The following is a 17,228-nucleotide window of genomic DNA, read 5'->3' on the forward strand; positions in this document are numbered from 1 at the left end:
GCACCTTATTGAAAATTAGCCATGCATGTGTGAGTCTCATTTTGGATTTTGTTCTGTTTCATTGATCTATTTGTCTACTCTTATGCCAATACCACACTCTTATGTTGCGTTTTCAAACAAAATATAATACTATGAAAGCTATATTGCACATAGAGACACGAAACAGAATAGTGGTTGCCAAGGACTGGAGAGCGGAGAATAGGGAGTTATTTTTTAATAAGTTCAGAGTTTCAGCTTCATAAGATGACAGAAGGTCAGTGGGTAGATATTCAAGTGGTAGCACAACAGTCTGAATACTTAATACCACAGAAATGTATACTTAAAAATGGTTCAGATGGCAAATTTTATATGTACTTTACCACCATTTTGAAAAAATAGTTTGAACCCCAAACTGTCTTTGTTTTATTATTATTATTATTATTATTTGTAGAGATGGGATCTTGCTATGGTTTTTTTTGCTTTGTGGTTTTTTTCATTTTTTTTTTTTTCCAGAGATGAGGTCTTGATATATTGCCCAGGCTGGTCTCAAACTCCTGAGCTGAAGCAGCCCTCCCACTTTGGCCTCCCAAAGTGCTGGGATTACAGGCATGAGTCACTGGCATCCAGCTTAACCACAATTTTTTTTTTTTTTTTTGAGATGGAGTCTCGCTCTGCCACCCAGGCTGGAGTGAATTGGCTTGATCTCAGCTCACTGCAGCCTCCACATCCTGGGTTCAGGCGATTCCCTTTCCTCAGCTTTCTGAGTAGCTGGGACTACAGGCCTGTGCCACCATGCAGGCTAATTTCTGGAATTTTAATAGAGACAGGGTTCCGCCATGCTGGCCAGGCTGGTCTCGAACTTCTGACCTCGGGTGATCTACTCCCCTCGGCCTCCCAAAGTGGTAGGATTACAGGTGTGAGCCACTGCACCCAGCCTTTACCACCATATTTAAAAGAGCTATTTTGTAGGATACCAGTACAAAATGGATAGTCAATTTCAGTTGACTGATTTCAGAAAATGAGACCCAGAGTGGTTATCTGGTAATTAATTGATGGGGCAGAGATTTGAAACTGTAGACAGGATGCCTGTTATTTCCCTCTGTTACTCAACTACCTCAGAATTGTAATACTTTTACCCAGAATGTTAAAGCTTGAACTTTAAAATCTCCAGACTTAAGAAGTATTGTAAATCAGTCCTTTTAGTAATAATGGCTTGCTAGTGCAGAAATGGAGGATAGTTTGAATTTATCTTCCCCCCTCCCTGCGTCTTCCTTTTGCATGCTTATCCACTTCAGTTTCTTGAAAATTTCTAATCTAAAACCTCAAGACTTAAAGTTAACTCTACTCTTTTTTTTTTTTTTGGTACTTTTATTGTGGTAAAGTATAATAACATAGAATTTGTAATCTTAACCATTTCAGAGTCTACAATTTAGTGGCATAAAGTACATTCACATTGTTGTGCAACCATCAACTCCATTAATCCATCCATCTCTAGAACTTTGTCATCTTCCCAAAATGAAACTATGTACCCATTAAATACTTACTGCCCATTCCCTTTTTCTTTACCTTCTGGCAACTGTCATTCTACCGTCTGTCTCTATGAATTTGACTATTCCTAGGTACCAGGTACCCCATATAAGTGAAATTGTACAGTATTTGTCTTGTTGTGACTGCCATATTTCACTTAACATAGTATCCTCAAGATATATTCATGTTGTATCATGTGTCAGAGTTTTCTTCCCCTTTAAGACTGAATAATATTCCGTTATGGATATACTACTTTTGTTCGTTCATCTGTTCATGGACACTTGGGTTTCTTTCACCTTTTGACTATTGTAAATAATGCTGCTATGAACATGGGTGTACAAATAATCTGTTCAAGATCCTGCTGTCACTTCTTTGGGATATGTACCAAGAAATGAAATTGTTGGATTGTATGGTATTTGTTTAATTTTTGGAGGAAACACCATACCGTTTTCCAAACCACTGCACTGTTTTACATATCTACCGGCAATGCACAGGGGTTCTGTTTCTCCACACCATTGCTGACGCTTCTTTTCCTTTTTTTTTGAGACAGGGTATTGCTCTGTCACCCAGGCTGGAGTGCAGTGGCGTGATCTTGGCTCATTGCAACCTCTGCCTCCTGGGTTCAAGTGATTTTCCTGCCTCAGCCTGCCCAGTAGCTGGAACTACAGGCATGCACCACCATGCCCAGCTAATTTTTGTATTTTTTCAGTAGAGGCGGGGTTTCACCATGTTGGCCAGGCTGGTCTCAAACTCCTGACCGCAAGTGATTCACCCTTCTTGGCTTCCAAAGTGCTGGGATTACAGGTGTGAGCCACTGTGCCTGACCTCTTTTATTTTAGATAATAGTCATCCTAATGGGTGTGAAGGCATATCTCATTGTGGTTTTGATTTACATTTCCCTAATTAGTGGTGTTTCACATCTTTTCATGTGCTTATTGTCCATTTGTACATCTTCCTTGGAAAAATGTCTTTTTAAGTCTTCTGCCCAGTTTGAGACCAACCTGGCTAATATGGTGAAACCTCTCTATTAAAAATACAAAAATTAGCCGGGCTTGTGCCTGTAGTCCTAGCTACTTGGTAGAGTGAGGCAAGAGAATCTCTTGAACCTGGGAGGTGGAGGTTGCAGTTAGTCGAGGTTGCAGTGAGCTGAAGTTGCACCACTGCACTCCAGCCTGGGCAACAGAGCGAGACTCCATCTCAAAAAAAAAAAAAGAAAAAGAAAAGGCTGTCTTTTTCCCATTGAATGGTCTTGACACCCTAGGTGAAAATCATTTTCATTTGATCGCATATACAAGGATTTATTTCTGGGTTTTTCTATTAGATTCCGTTGGTCTGTATGGATAACTGTAGTAATTAGGTTTTAACATTAGATCATTAAAGGAATATATGAAAAATTTTTTTGAACTGCAGTAGTGATGAAAATAATGTAAATTGAATAAACAAACTATTGTATTCTATTAAGCTGATCCTCAAAAATTATATTAAAATTATAATATCTAATAATTGTTACCGTTCCTCAGTCTGTCACTCTCTAACACCAATAATAGGAATGTCCATTGGAACAAATGTCCTGGAGCAGAATTTGACACTATGTAAAGCCTTAAAAATTATGCACCCAGCAATTCCATTTATAGGACATTTTTCTAAGAAAATTGTCATGGATACATGGGAAAAGTTAGATATAGGAGTGCTCATTTTAGTGTTATGGGGTGCTCATCTTAATATTATATATAATAGTGCAAAGTTAGAAGCCATTATGTCTATAAATAAAGAATTGGGTAATAAATTATATTCACACAAAGTTGGGCAGCCATAAAAATACTGACATCAAAGAAAACTTTACAATAAACGGAAAGATATATAGCATGATTCTATTAAAATGTTCGGTTTAGGCATTAAAAAAACCCTCAAGCTTAATGTATTGCCTGTTAATAGTGGTCTGTTTCTGGGTGGTGGTATTATGGGTTATTAAATTTTTGTTTTTACATATATATTTAATAATGTTATGTTACTTTTATGACAAAACAGTAAAAGGCATTTTTTAAAAATGAAGATGAAATGAAACTAGAAAGCAGAGTTAAATCTAGTGGCAGAATCAGTATCTAAAAATAATCTTAGTAGGCTGAGATTGATGGACTGAATCCAGTGAAATTTAATCAGGATGGGTGAAAAAACTTTAGATAGATAGAGTAGTAAGTTAGTCATATTTCTGGCCTTGAAAAACCACTGATAACCAATATAGAAAATGAGGCAGGAGCAAAGGGGCAGCATATGTTAAAGACTTAGGTGGTTTAATTTACTCTAGCCACTTAACTTTCTCATTGTAAGCAACCAGCTGTTCTCTCCTCATTTCATTTCATCTCACTCTCAGCTTAGTCTCTTGATGGGAAGCCTCCATCAAGAGGTGCTTCCTCATTACTGACATTTAAGTCTCTTCACTATTTACTCCCATCTGTTCTAGTCATCTAGTCTATTCATCTTTTCTGAGTTTTTTCAAGTTCTCTCTTTGGAGTCCTCCTGTTCCCTCACTTTTGCTCATACTTCAGAGATCCATCTCAAGTGCTGCCCTCTCCTGGAAGTCTACCTCTTGTAGTGCAGTGACATTTTACTGAAATGTGTAATTCTGGGAATTTCACATGTTGAGAAATTTAGGTCAAGGTTTCTTGCTTTATGTGCAAAATTTGAAATAATTCAAACCCCTCTCTATTAGAAAATGTGTAACTTGCTATTGCCATGGCACATACAGCTTTAAACATAAACACTAGCTATATTTTGTCAGTTTTGTGTGACCCACCACCATTCTGAAGTACAGGATATCTGTCAGTGCCATTGCTGGAAAACATTCCCCAGAAGCAGTCACTTTAGAATGTAAGTTACACAAAATATTAAAGCTGATGCTGCGGGTGAGGGGGCAGAATTTAAAAGCACACTTAAAATAGTTGAATTGTGAAAAGGCATAAAGAAAGCATGGTGATTAAGTGTGGGCCGAGGAGCCAGATGGCTCTAGTTCAAATCCTGAATCCAACACTTACCTATTGGATGACTTCGGCCAAATAACTCAATCTCTCATGTTTCCTCATTAAAAAAAAAAAAAAAAAAAAATTCCCCAAAAGACAACTTGACAGTGGATCCTCATTTTTAAAATGGGCTGATAATAAATCACCTAGCTTATGGAGTTGTGCATATTAAATAAGTTTACTGGCCTGTGAAGCTCTTAGGAAGTGCCTAACCCATACTGTGTGCTCAATAAATATAACTACCATTATTTCATTAGGAAAGTTAGTCCTAATGTGAAATTTAAATTGGAATGTATTCTTTGCATTAAATGTGACCATCCTGAAAGAAATTCTCCTTTCTTGATAGTTTGAAAGAAGAATCAGGATGCTACTAAGCTCCTTGAAACCATGTAGAGAGAAACATAGATGGAATTGAGGGTGAGGGGAGATTTTTCTTTTTCCTTTGAAAATGTAGTCATGCTTGTTAAAGAAACTTGAGAAGTTTAGAAAAGTATGACAATAACAAAAATTGCTCATATTCCTATTACTACCTTAATGCTAACCACATAAGCATTTTAGTCAATGTCTTCTAGTCATTTTCTGCTTGGACATTAACTTTTTTAATGTACAGACATATTGCGATTATAACACATATACAAAACTGGAGGTTATTTAGCCTAGAGAAGTGAACCATTGTAGCAGTCTAGATGAGGGATATTGGGTGCCTATTTTAGGTCAGTGGTTACAGAGATAAAGCATAGAGACAGGAGACAGAGATATTTCTGAGAAAGAATCAACAAACTTTGGTGTGGTGGTTTCAAAGATAGTTTTTTAGCTCTGGCTCCTGAAAGGAGGCAGATGGAACATAGGAGGAAGAGCATATTTGCTGGGAAGATGTTTGGTTTTGGACATGCTGAGTTTGAGATTTGAATAGGACATCCAGATGGAAATATGTAATATAGACAGTTGAGGTATATAGCTAGCAAGGACTTGAGAGAATAATCTAAGGGTAATCTGCTTGGGATGTGAATGAGAACACCTCAATAAGAATGTTTACAATAGTCAAATATGGTGCCTAAGTGAGCTAGTTTTTTACATATATATTTGACCCCTTAGTATACATAGCCTTTGAAGGAATAGAGTCTCCATCCTTACTTCCCAGCACAGTGCTGCTACAATAGTAGGTATTTGTGGAATAAGTGAGTTTACTGAAACAAAAGAAACAGTCCATTAATTTGGTCTCTGTAGAATGAACCTGAGGAGATCATCTTTATCATTTATTGCCCCTTTTCTCTTTGGTTGTGAATTAAGTTCCTAAAGAGAAATAAGAGACTGTGGCTGGGTACGGAGGCTCACACCTGTAATCCCAGCACTTTGAGAGGCCAGGGTGGGAGGATCACTTGAGGCCCAGGAATTTGAGGCCAGACTGGGCAACAAAAAGACCCTGTCCCTACAAAAAAATTTTTTTAATTGGCTGGGAATGGTGATGCACATCTCCAGTCCTAGCTACACAGGAAGCTGAGGTGGGTGGGAGAGAGGATCACTTGAGCCTAGGAGGTTGAGGTTACAGCGAGCTGTGATCGAACCACTGAATTCTAGCCAGGTTCAAGCAATTCTCCAGTCTCAGCCTACCAAGTAGCTGGGATTACAGGCATGCACCACCATGTTCGGCTGATTTTTTGTGTTTTTAGTAGAGATGGGGTTTCAGCATGTTGGCCAGGCTGGTCTTGAACTCCTAACCTCAAGTGATCTGCCCTATTCGGCCTCCCAGAGTGCTGGGATTACAGGTGTGAGCCACCTTGCCTGGCCCAGTTTTTTTAATGCAAGATTAGGTTGAAAGGATTACAGCCATTCCAAATAACAGGATGGCTGTAATCCTTTCAACCTAATCTTGCATTAAAAAAAAAAAAAACTAAAAACAGAAAAATTAACCAGGTCTGGTGGCACACAGTTGTGCTCCCAGCTACTGGGGAGCCTGAAGTGGGAGGGTCCGCTTGAACCTGGGAGGTGAAGGTTGCAGTAAGTCAAGATTGCACCACTGCACCCCAACCTGGTCAACAGGGTAAGACTCCATTTGAAAAAAAAAAAAACCCTGGCCAGCCATAGTGGTTCACACCTGTAGTCCCAGCTACTTGGGAGGCTGAAGTGGGAGGATCAACCAGAGGTTATAGAGTGAGACTGTCTCAAAAAAAAAAAAAAAAGGTGATAATGAAGATGATTGATTATTCCAGCGATTCTTCACATGCCAAGAGTATGCTATATTGGGTGTGATAAGAAATCTCACTACTTAATTTGACCAGTACGTGAGGGGGTAAAGATTTAGGAATATAAAAAGTGCAAATTAGTATAGAGCAAACTGGAAGTTCCACAGAGTATTGAATCTTTGAAATTTGTGTAACTTGTGGAAGTCTTAGTGGAATGTCTGTCAGAAGCTATTAGATTGGTAGCAAGAGCATTCTAAGTGGGCAGGTGGATTGTGGAAGAGCTAACCCCATCTGTATGCACGAGGTCCTTCTCTTTGCATACTTTAGTTAGCAGTTGGTTAATTTGCATGTGTGGTTTCAGCCATCACGTTGTATTGACTCATTCTGAAAGCTCTGTGAGGATAGGCCCCATGTCTCCCCCATCCCCTGCATCTAGCACTTTATGTGTGATAATCTATTGAAAAATATTTGTCTAATGAGTAAAGTGGTGAACGTATTCAGCAGACATTTAGTGAGACTTGAGAATGTCCTGTGGGTGTGGAAGTGGGTAGAGGAGTGGTAGGCCTATAAAGATTGATAAGACATAATGTCTGACTTTAAGGAACATAAAATCTGGCACTAAATAAAAATTTTTGAAACTCCCTGGTTCTTAGATTAGCCAGTGCAGACAGTAAGTAATTTACTGACCTAAACCAGAATTTTTTTGTAACATAGATTTTAATAAATTTCTGAAGGGAGATTAGGTGAAATCTTATTTGTTTAACAGACATCTATTCTGCATCTCTCTCTACTAATTGAGCCTAGGAAGCAGGATTGCTTAGGGTTCAGTTTTACAATCTTACTCAGTTTTTTCATTTTATTAAAATTAGGGATTTAGTTAAATGGTGACATGATGCTCTTTTGAAATTACAGAAGCCCATTTTTCTAAAGTGACTGTGACCAAGTAGCAAGATACTTAATTGAGTAGGTGGGTATACTAAAAATAGCTCAACTGACTATAATGATTCAGGTATGCAAAGATCAGATAATGCAATATATTAGTTAAGATAACTTTTACTGTATATTGTATAATGGTCTATGGTATATTTCCTTGTAAGATTTTTTTTTTTTAATTTTAAAGTAATCAAGATGATGCCAACAGTTACCAGAACTCATACAGGGAACATTCATGTGAAAACTAAAGTGCAGAAAATCCAGCAGAATCCTGCCCTGCTATTCTAACTATTTGTAGTTCTTTAGGCAGAAAAATCAAAGACAAGAAGTTAGCAATCTTTGAAGAGATTATTCTGGGGTAACGAATTCAGATAAGATGTATTTTACTCAAGTTAAAGCTACCTTCTGAAAAAAAGACTTGCCTATAGACGCATCCCCAACCAAAAGCCTGTTAGGAACTCCCTAGCCCAGTCAGACAGTATGAGTATTCCAGGGAGAAAATGGCTGTATCCTGCTTATGTTAGGCTATAATACATAATTAAGGTCTTAACTAGATACACCAATTAGCATAGGCAAAACCTAATCAGCTGTGAGAAGAAAGAAATATATGAACAAGAGAGAAAACTCCATGGAACCCAGAAGGAGAGTCCCCAAACATGAATTTGGCAGTGATTTTTCAACACTGTCTGGGGAGAACGTAAGCCAGCTTTCCACCATTATTTGAACAAATTCTTAGTGATAGGACACATATAATTTATCAGGCTTTATTGTGGTTTCATTTTCTTTTGGTTTAGATTCCATACTCACCAGGTAACTTCTCAGGTGCCACAGTATGAGGAATAGGTGGTAAGAGGACTCTCCCCATCTTTGTAACCCAATAAACTGGCATTTGGCCTATATGTTAATTTTTTTCATAAACTATATAAAAAATAAATGTATATTTTGTTAAGCATACACGGCTAGTATAAAAATATAGATATAGCCGGGTGCGGTGGCTCATGCCTGTAATCCCAGCACTTTGGGAGGCTGAGGCGGGTGGATCACGAGGTCAAGAGATCGAGACCATCCTGGTCAACATGGTGAAACCCCATCTCTACTAAAAAAAAAAATACAAAAAATTAGCTGGGCATGGTGGCGCATGCCTGTAATCCCAGCTACTCAGGAGGCTGAGGCAGGAGAATCGTCTGAACCCAGGAGGTGGAGGTTGCGGTGAGCTGAGATCGCGCCATTGCACCAGTCTGGGCAACAAGAGCGAAATTCCGTCTCAAAAAAAATATATATCTATATTATCTATATCTATATATATAGATATAGATATAACACTAACCTTTTACAGATTTGCATAAATTAACCTTTGGAAACCTAATTAATTCCATGTGTCCAGAAACAAAAAAAAAAAAAGGATTTTATGGAGCTATAGAACTGAGAATCATACTCAGGAGTAATTCGTCTCGTTGTAGAACGCAGAGATCATAGTCTTACTTTTATGTACCCAGCGCTTGGCACATGGTTGAAAACTCATTGAATTTTAGAGATGGTAACTCCAGACCTATAATGAGAACAACTGTAGGCATTTTATGCCTCTACTCTTAGAATTATTCTGACATCAAAAGAGTAGTTCTGCCTTTTCTTTAACTCAGCAGCAATAATTCATTAAGTGATGAAAATAGAATCTTCTGAACAAACCAGAGCCTTAAAAGGCAAATAAAAGGTATATGCATCCATTAGAAAAAAAATGGGAGAGCTACGTGATGCATTTGAGGAGAAAGACAATCTGTTTCATTCTTTTTATTTGTAAATAATGTTTTATTTTATTTTGTAGACCTTATTGCAATATGCAAGCAACAAGAATGCATCAGAACATATTGTGTATCTTCTGGAGGTATATCGACTTGCCATTCAAAGCTTTGCCAGTGCACGTCCATACTTAACTACTGAATGTGAAGATGTCCTCTTAGTGCTTGGCAGATTAGTACTGTAAGTTTAAGAACTTAAATCACTCTTAAAATTGAGTACCATTGGTCATATTGTTTGCCTGATTTCTCTTTACAGTGACATCACATTTATCTTGAAAGCACCATTAGAGTCATCCCATTGAATGAAATTTCCTTCATACTCAAATTCCCAGGAGATACAGTCCAAGTGGAGCTTCAGCCAAGCAACATCATTTTAACTTGCCTCTAGAGTTTCTTTTCCTATTCAGGCTTGGAAACTGAAAATGATATACTTCTGTCCCTTAGGTATAGATTGATTTAAATGACAGAATACCTGGAAACTGGTGGTCTTTGAAGAACATCTTGGCAAAAATAGCCTGAAATTCTGCAATTTGATAATATTTGAACTCAGAATAATTTTATTAGAAAAAATATCAGGATGCAGTATAAGATTACCCTTCTAAGAAAGGGACTGTGATTTAGGCTGGGTGCAGTGGCATATGCCTGTAATCCCAGCACTTCGGGAAGAGGCTGAGGCACGAGAATCACTTGAACCTGGGAGGCAGAGGTTGCAGTAAGCCAAGATTGCACCACTGCACTCCAGCCTGGGTGATGAAATGAGACTGTCTCAAAAAAAAAAAAAAAAAAATAGATGATTTAGCTGTTGTTTTAATATTTAGCTGCATAGTAGCAGACAAAATTACACCTTTATTGTAATTTCATCTGCAAATTGAAAAGATACAACAGCTGTTCGGTTTTAGAGGGGCATCACCTTGTTCAACTCACAGATTGTTTAATGAGATAACTTCTAGTCTAGATGGTTTATTTGTTTATTTTTTGTAGCCTCATCTGTTTTCCTTCCTGTTCTCCAAAGGCCAGAAAACCTCTAAAACCATCCCTTTATGGAAGACCAGCATTCCTGCTTTTATGATCCTATTTTTCTTTATACCAAGTCCTAGTTTCTGTTTTACCTATTATAATCCCTAAGGGGTAAAGTATTATTCTGCGGAGTTTAGAAAGGTGTTGATTCATTGGTATTTTGAGTTGATCATTATTCAAATTATGCATTTCTTTTTTCAAAAAAAATCCTGTTAATTTCTTTTCTGTGTCTTCTGGGTAATAGAAAAAGGAAACTCTTTCTTGCTTGGTTTTTTAGAGGTAAAGAAATGACTTTGCCAGTCTTCCTGCTTCCTCTGCAAGTGATGGAAACTTATAGATAACAGTTATATATATTTATCATTTTATAAGCTAAATTGACAATAGTATAAGCTCCCATTTTTGTCTGCTGGAATTAGAATTGTTCCTATATGGGTGCCTCTTCACACCCAAATAAGCAAAACTGCTTGGAATGTGATTTCTAAAGGGCTTATTATATTCTTACCTTATATTCTAACAATGTAAATTCTTATTCTTATATTCTAACAATGTAAATATAAAGCCTTGTGGTCTTTTTTTCCTCCTTTTAAAAATTGAACAGTCAATATAGCAACTCTGAAGAAAATTTTGAAGAGTAAAAACATTTAAAATAGTCTAAACAAATGCAAAGTAGATTTTTAGTATTGCTGTCATACTCTACTTAATTATTACTGTAACCACTTTTGTATACTTACTCATTTTTATTATAGGAGTTGTTTTGAATTACTGCTTTCAGTGTCTGAAAGTGAACTGCCATGTGAAGTCTGGGTACCATTCCTTCAATCTCTACAGGTGAGTTGATTTTAACTCAGAAAAATTTTCTGTGTCCAAGATAGCTAATTAATTACTCCCAGCAAACTAAAATTGAAAGCTTAGAACAAAAACAAGTTTATTATATATTGGTATTAAGTTCATGAAATGATAAAAGGCCCTTCACATGAAGGGGATGTATTAAAAATGGGTTTGTTTGTTTCATTTGGTTTTGTTTGTCGCTACATAGTTTAGAAATCAACAAAAAAGTTTCATTATTCAAAAATAAAGTTTAGACAGCATAAAGCTATCAAAATCATACATGATTATTAAGTAACAGTATTTGCATCATTGATAATGTACTTATGTGGTAACTTTCAGTATACAAAACACTATTTCATTACATCTTTTTTTTTCTTTTTTTTTTTTTAAATCATGGTCTATCTTTTTGAAAAGGCTAGACTATTTCATTACATCTAAGGTTCACCTTTTTCCTCCTAACACTTTAAGAATTGTACCAGGCCGGGCGTGGTGGCTCATGCCTATAATCCCAGCAATTTGGGAGGCCAAGGCGGGCAGATCACCTGAGGTCAGGAGTTCAAGACCAGCCTGGCCAACATGGTGAAACCCCATCTCTACTAAAAATACAAAAATTAGTCGGGCATGGTGGCAGGCACTTGTAATCCCAGCTATTCAGGCGGCTGAGGCAGGAGAATCACTTGAAGCCAGGAGGTGGAAATTTCAGCGAGCCGAGATTGCTCCACTGCACTCCAGCCTAGGCGATAGAGTGAAACTCAGTCTCAAAAAAATAAAGAATTGTATCAAGCATTGTAAGTCTCTCAGATTTCAAAAATAGTCATAATCTGTTCTATTTGTGTATTTTACTTACAGGAGAACCACTTGGGCTCTCACTCACATTGGCTTGATTATACTACCTTGGTAGGCAGATCAGAAAGTGACAGATAAGGGAGGGAGAGTAGGACAGGAAAAAAACAAGTGCAGTTCTAGCAACAGCCAAATCAGTAATTTGCCTTTTATTGTTGGGGATAAAAAAAAACCTACTTTTAAAATTTTAATTTAGTTTTATTTTGAGACAGAGTCTCACTCTGTCACCCAGGCTAGAGTGCAATGGCACGATCTCTACTCACTGCAACCTCCACCTCCCAGGTTCAAGTGATTCTCCTGCCTCAGCCTCCCGAGTAGCTGGGACTACAGGTGCATGCCACCACACCCGGCTAATTATTTGTGTTTTTAGTCGAGATGGGGTTTCACCGTGTTAGCCAGGAATGGTCTCGATCTCTAGTTCTCATGATGCGCCCATCTCAGCGTCCCAAAGTGCTGGGATTACAGGCATGAGCCACGGCACCTAGCCAGAAAAACTACTTTAAAAAAATAGACATAATAAATAATAGACCGGGCATGGTGGTACGTGCCTATAGTCCCAACTACTCAAGAGGCTGAGGCAAGAGAATCTCTTGAGCCCAAGAGTTCGAGGCTGCAGTAAGATATGATCATACCACTATACTCCAGCCTGGGTGACAGAGCTCATCTCTAAAATAGGACTCATCTCTAAAAATAAATGCATGCAGGTATTCATTTATTGATCACTAATGTACCAATCACTGCTCTATACTACATTTTACTTGTTTTATATCTTCTAATCAAATTACAAACCTTATAATATGGGGATTATTTGAGTCTCCATTTACAAATGGGGAGACAGGTGAAGAGAGGTTAATTAGCTTGGTCAAAGTCCCACACAGATTTCTGACCCTGAGCTTACTTTGTTAACTACTTCCTTGAGGACACAGACTATAGTAGCTTAGACTTGTTTCATGTAAGCACAAATAAAGGCTTCCATATTAACAGACATACTTCATTATCTAGACGTTTCTTTCCTCTAGAATACGCAACCCAAAATGAAATGATATAATGTTCTTTTTGGTGAGAAGACGATTCTTTGTCGTATTCTTGGCTATTTAAATCCCTATAATGTAGTCCTATTATCTCATGTATCCATGCAGCTGCTAAAATCATCTCTCATGTACAGCACATTGATTTTTGTCACTCTGGGTTCTGAAGCCTGCCAGTAGTTTTGTTCTGGCATATGGCATTCTAGAAGGGCAAATCCTAATTAGGACTATTACTATTACATTAATACTGTTCAAGTATCCCATATCTGAAATGCTTGATTGTATTTTAGATTTTGGAATATTTACATTATACTTGGTAGTTCAGCATCCCTAATCTGAAAATCCAAAATGCTCCAATGAACATTTCTTTTGAGTATCACACGTTGATGCTTAGAAAGTTTTGGATTTGGGGAACATTTCGGATTTCAGGTTTTTTGATTAGGGATACCAAACCCCTATCCTTTTTAGAGAGAAATATCTCATATTTCTTTATTCTTTTCTTAGATAGCTTGCTTGAATAAAATAGTTACCTCTTTTTCCACTTGTGAAAGTTTTTTCAGGTTTATCACATGTGTAGGATGTATTTTTTTTAGCATGCATTCAGTAAATAAATGTAGTAGGGGTACGAATAAATGTTAAGACATAATCCCTGTTGAAATCCAAAAGATAAAAAAACTCTTAATTTTTCTTATAAACGGACAAGGCAGCAAATGGTTTCGAGGATACTTTTGGTAAGAGAACAATTTTTACCAGAGCAGGCCACAGGTAAAGTATTTCTCAATTACTATTTTCAGCTGAGTAACCTAGACTTTTTTTCCTATAGATATAAAAATATGCACTCTATAATTGATTTTTTAATTAAAAATGAGAGCCTATTTTCTGCAACTTGTTTTTTTAATAATTATCATGGACATATGTCTAAGATTGTATATATAGATCTCCTGTTTTGATGATTATCTAGAATTGTGCTTTGTGGTTCTGTCATTCATTGACCAATGTCTTGCTATTTATTGTAAATGGTGCAAGAGTGAACATCTTGAAAAGTGGTGGGGAGTGGTCTTAGCACAAAAAAAAAAGCATCTGAGCATCTTGTGCTAGTATTTCTGTATTGTAGATTTCAAGAAGTGGGCTAGGATATTTCCACCCTAAAAAGAAATCAAAGGTTTAAAATTATTCTTGAAATGCCGCCATATTTTTTGTAGTTTCTTATACTTAATGTTATTTTTTAAAAATAACTTTGCTATATTAGATGTTTATTGGTAACAAAGGATTGCATACCATTCTTATTCTTAGTAAACTGTATTTTGAATTTTAACAAATGAAAAAATAGCGAACTTTTAAAAAACTGAAACTGTGGTTTCTATTTCAGTTGCTGCATATCAAGGTGGGTGGTAGTAGTTTCTGCTAAAGTGTAATGGTACAGGTCAGTTAGAGACTATAAATATGATAACCAGATACCACAAATTTTTAACTTTTCACATAGACTCTTTCTCCTCACTCCAAAGTAAATGCGAGTCATTCTTAGTTAAGGAGAAAGAAGCCTGAGGATAGGTCAAGCTGTTAAAGGAAAATTGCAGCCATTTGTTAAATATTGCTATTAATAAGTTATTAATTTGAAATATTGCTTTCTGTATCAATTCCATATTTTAAGTCCATTCTCAGCAGAAATATAATACAACATACTGGGTGTGTGTGTGGGTACTGTATATGTGTAGTAAAGGCCTTTATATTTTAACATGAAAGTTAAGGGATGGGGGAGACTTTATATCTTGTAGTTTTCACTTGAGTGTGTACTAAACTATATTCTTACAGCTGTGAGCATTTTTGGCTTATATTTTCCAAAGAAATGTTGACATAAATGGAAGCTTATGTTCCTGGAGAATTTCAGCAGTTTAAAAGAAGAGAAACAAGCTAGAATTTTAGAACATGGGAATAACTTCACCATAGTCAATAATCCTCACTTAGTAATGGAGGACAGTGAGACATATATGTAATCATTTATACTGAATTAAGTTTCTGACTCCTTTTCCCTTACCCTTGAATATAAGAACTTTAATAAACAAACTGTTAGTAAATACATTTTGGTTGCTGAGAAGATAGAATGACAGCTAATAACTTAGACTTTCAGGACATTTTATATAGAGCCACCTCTCATTTAAATGGCAATTTTTAGACGAATTTCAACAATTATATAATGATTTATGTCACTGAGTAGTATTCCTGTTGTTCCTATTAGAAGGAATAGGCAGCTTGTGTGAATACTGCAGAATTTTTTAAAAGAAAGTGGCACCGATGGCCTTACAATAATTAAATCAACAGGCGCGGTGGCTAACATGTAATACCAACACTTTGGGATGCCAAGGCAGGCATGTCATCCGAGGTCAGGAGTTCGAGAGCAGCCTGGCCAACATGGTGAAAACTCATCTCTACTAAAAATACAAAAATTAGCCGGGCATGGTGGCAGGTGCCTGTAATCCCAGCTACTCGGGAGGTTGAGACAGTAGAATCACTTGAACCTGGGAGGTATAGGTTGCAGTGAGCTGAGATCATGCCATTGTACTCCAGCTTGGGCAACAAGAGCAAAGCTCCATCTCAAAAAACAAAAACAAAACAAAAAATAATCAAATCACCCTCTGTAAGGGCTATCAGTCAGGTCTTCAGAGTCTGCTAGTAATATGAGTGATCTTAATAGTAGGGCACTTCAAATATCCAACAGTAATGCAAGGACTTAAGTTGAATTGTGGTAATAATTTTACCAGTGAGGAATTCATGAAGACATTTTAAAGGCACTTTTTAGCTTAGTGAAAACATCCTAGTTTTATTTATTTATGAGACAGAGTCTTACTCTGTCCCCCAGGCTGGAGTGCAGTGGCACAATCTCAGCTCACTGCAACCTCTGCCTCCTAGGCTCAAGTGATTCTCCTGCCTCAGCCTCCCAAGTAGCTGGAACTATAGGTGGGCACCACCACGCCTGGCTAATTTTTTGTAATTTTAGTAGAGACAGAGTTTCACCGTGTTGGCCAGGCTGGTCTTGAACTCATAACCTCAGGTGATCCGCCCGCCTTGGCGTCCCAAAGTGGTGGGATTACAGGCATAAGCCATTATGCCCAGCCCCATCCTAGTTTTTTTAAAAAAGACAGCAACAGAATTTTACAAGGCTTTGAGGATAGTCTTTTTTGGCTTATTTTTAGGATATCCAAGGTATAGGTTGTTTAAATTCCTAGGTGTTCAGATATGTTGAAAAGGGAAAACTAATTTTTATATTGTTAACTTAATTTTTTCTGGGTATGCTGTTCTTGTTGTAGGAGTCACACGATGCATTATTGGAATTTGGGAATAATAACCTACAAATACTGGTTCATGTTACCAAGGAAGGGGTGTGGAAAAACCCAGTTCTTCTTAAAATTCTGTCTCAACAGCCAGTAGAAACAGACGAAGGTAAGTCTTAAGACTTTATTGACTATATTGGATGAGGATTTAATTCTGAGAAAGTTGGAATTGATTATGGGTTAAAATTTTAGGAATTTTATGTGTGTATATATCTAGTCATTCTGTTTTTGTTTTGAATAGTAAAAATTACTAGCATTTAATGTTTTAAGTAAGGATTCTTGCATTTTTAGTTAGTTTTTTTTTTTTCAAGCCCATACTGGCTAAGCATTTTTAGATAGTTTTAAGTCCCTTTGCATTCATTTTTAAATTTTGCATTGAGTGACAATGTTCATACAAAGTTCCTGAGATAGAAGTGAATAATCTGCTGTAGTCTTTGGTGTATGGTAGAGCTTTGCTTGTACTATTTTTATTGGTTGCAACAACTAAGAGCTGTGAAAAAAATTTCTTTTTTATTTCATTATTTCCAAATAATTGCAATTTAGTGTTTTATAGAGAAATGCAAAGAATGAAATTTTCGTTGTTTTTGTTTAGTTTTGAAACAAGGTTCCACTCTACTACCCAGGCTGGAGTGGCGCAGTCATGGCTTACCACAGCCTCTACCGTTCAGGGTCAAGCGATCCGCCTGCCTCAGCCTCACAAGTAACTGGGACTACAGGGATGTGCCACTGTGCACAATTTTTCTATTTT

General features: G+C 37.0%; 1 protein-coding gene across 1 annotated transcript in view; it reads left to right on the forward strand.

Moving 5' to 3' along the window:
• RLF (RLF zinc finger) overlaps window positions 1-17,228 on the forward strand; it is a 79,564-nt gene that overhangs the window by 15,083 nt on the left and 47,253 nt on the right. Inside the window, exons 2-4 of the mRNA XM_012439117.2 lie at window positions 9,462-9,616; window positions 11,199-11,280; window positions 16,457-16,589. Coding sequence (XP_012294540.1) covers window positions 9,462-9,616; window positions 11,199-11,280; window positions 16,457-16,589 — 370 coding nt within the window. The remainder of the gene's footprint in view (window positions 1-9,461; window positions 9,617-11,198; window positions 11,281-16,456; window positions 16,590-17,228) is intronic.

Source organism: Aotus nancymaae, unplaced genomic scaffold (assembly GCF_030222135.1).
Source record: "Aotus nancymaae isolate 86718 unplaced genomic scaffold, 86718_ANA_hifiasm-v0.15.2.pri h1tg000007l, whole genome shotgun sequence".
In the NCBI taxonomy this organism is placed as follows: domain Eukaryota; kingdom Metazoa; phylum Chordata; class Mammalia; order Primates; family Aotidae; genus Aotus; species Aotus nancymaae.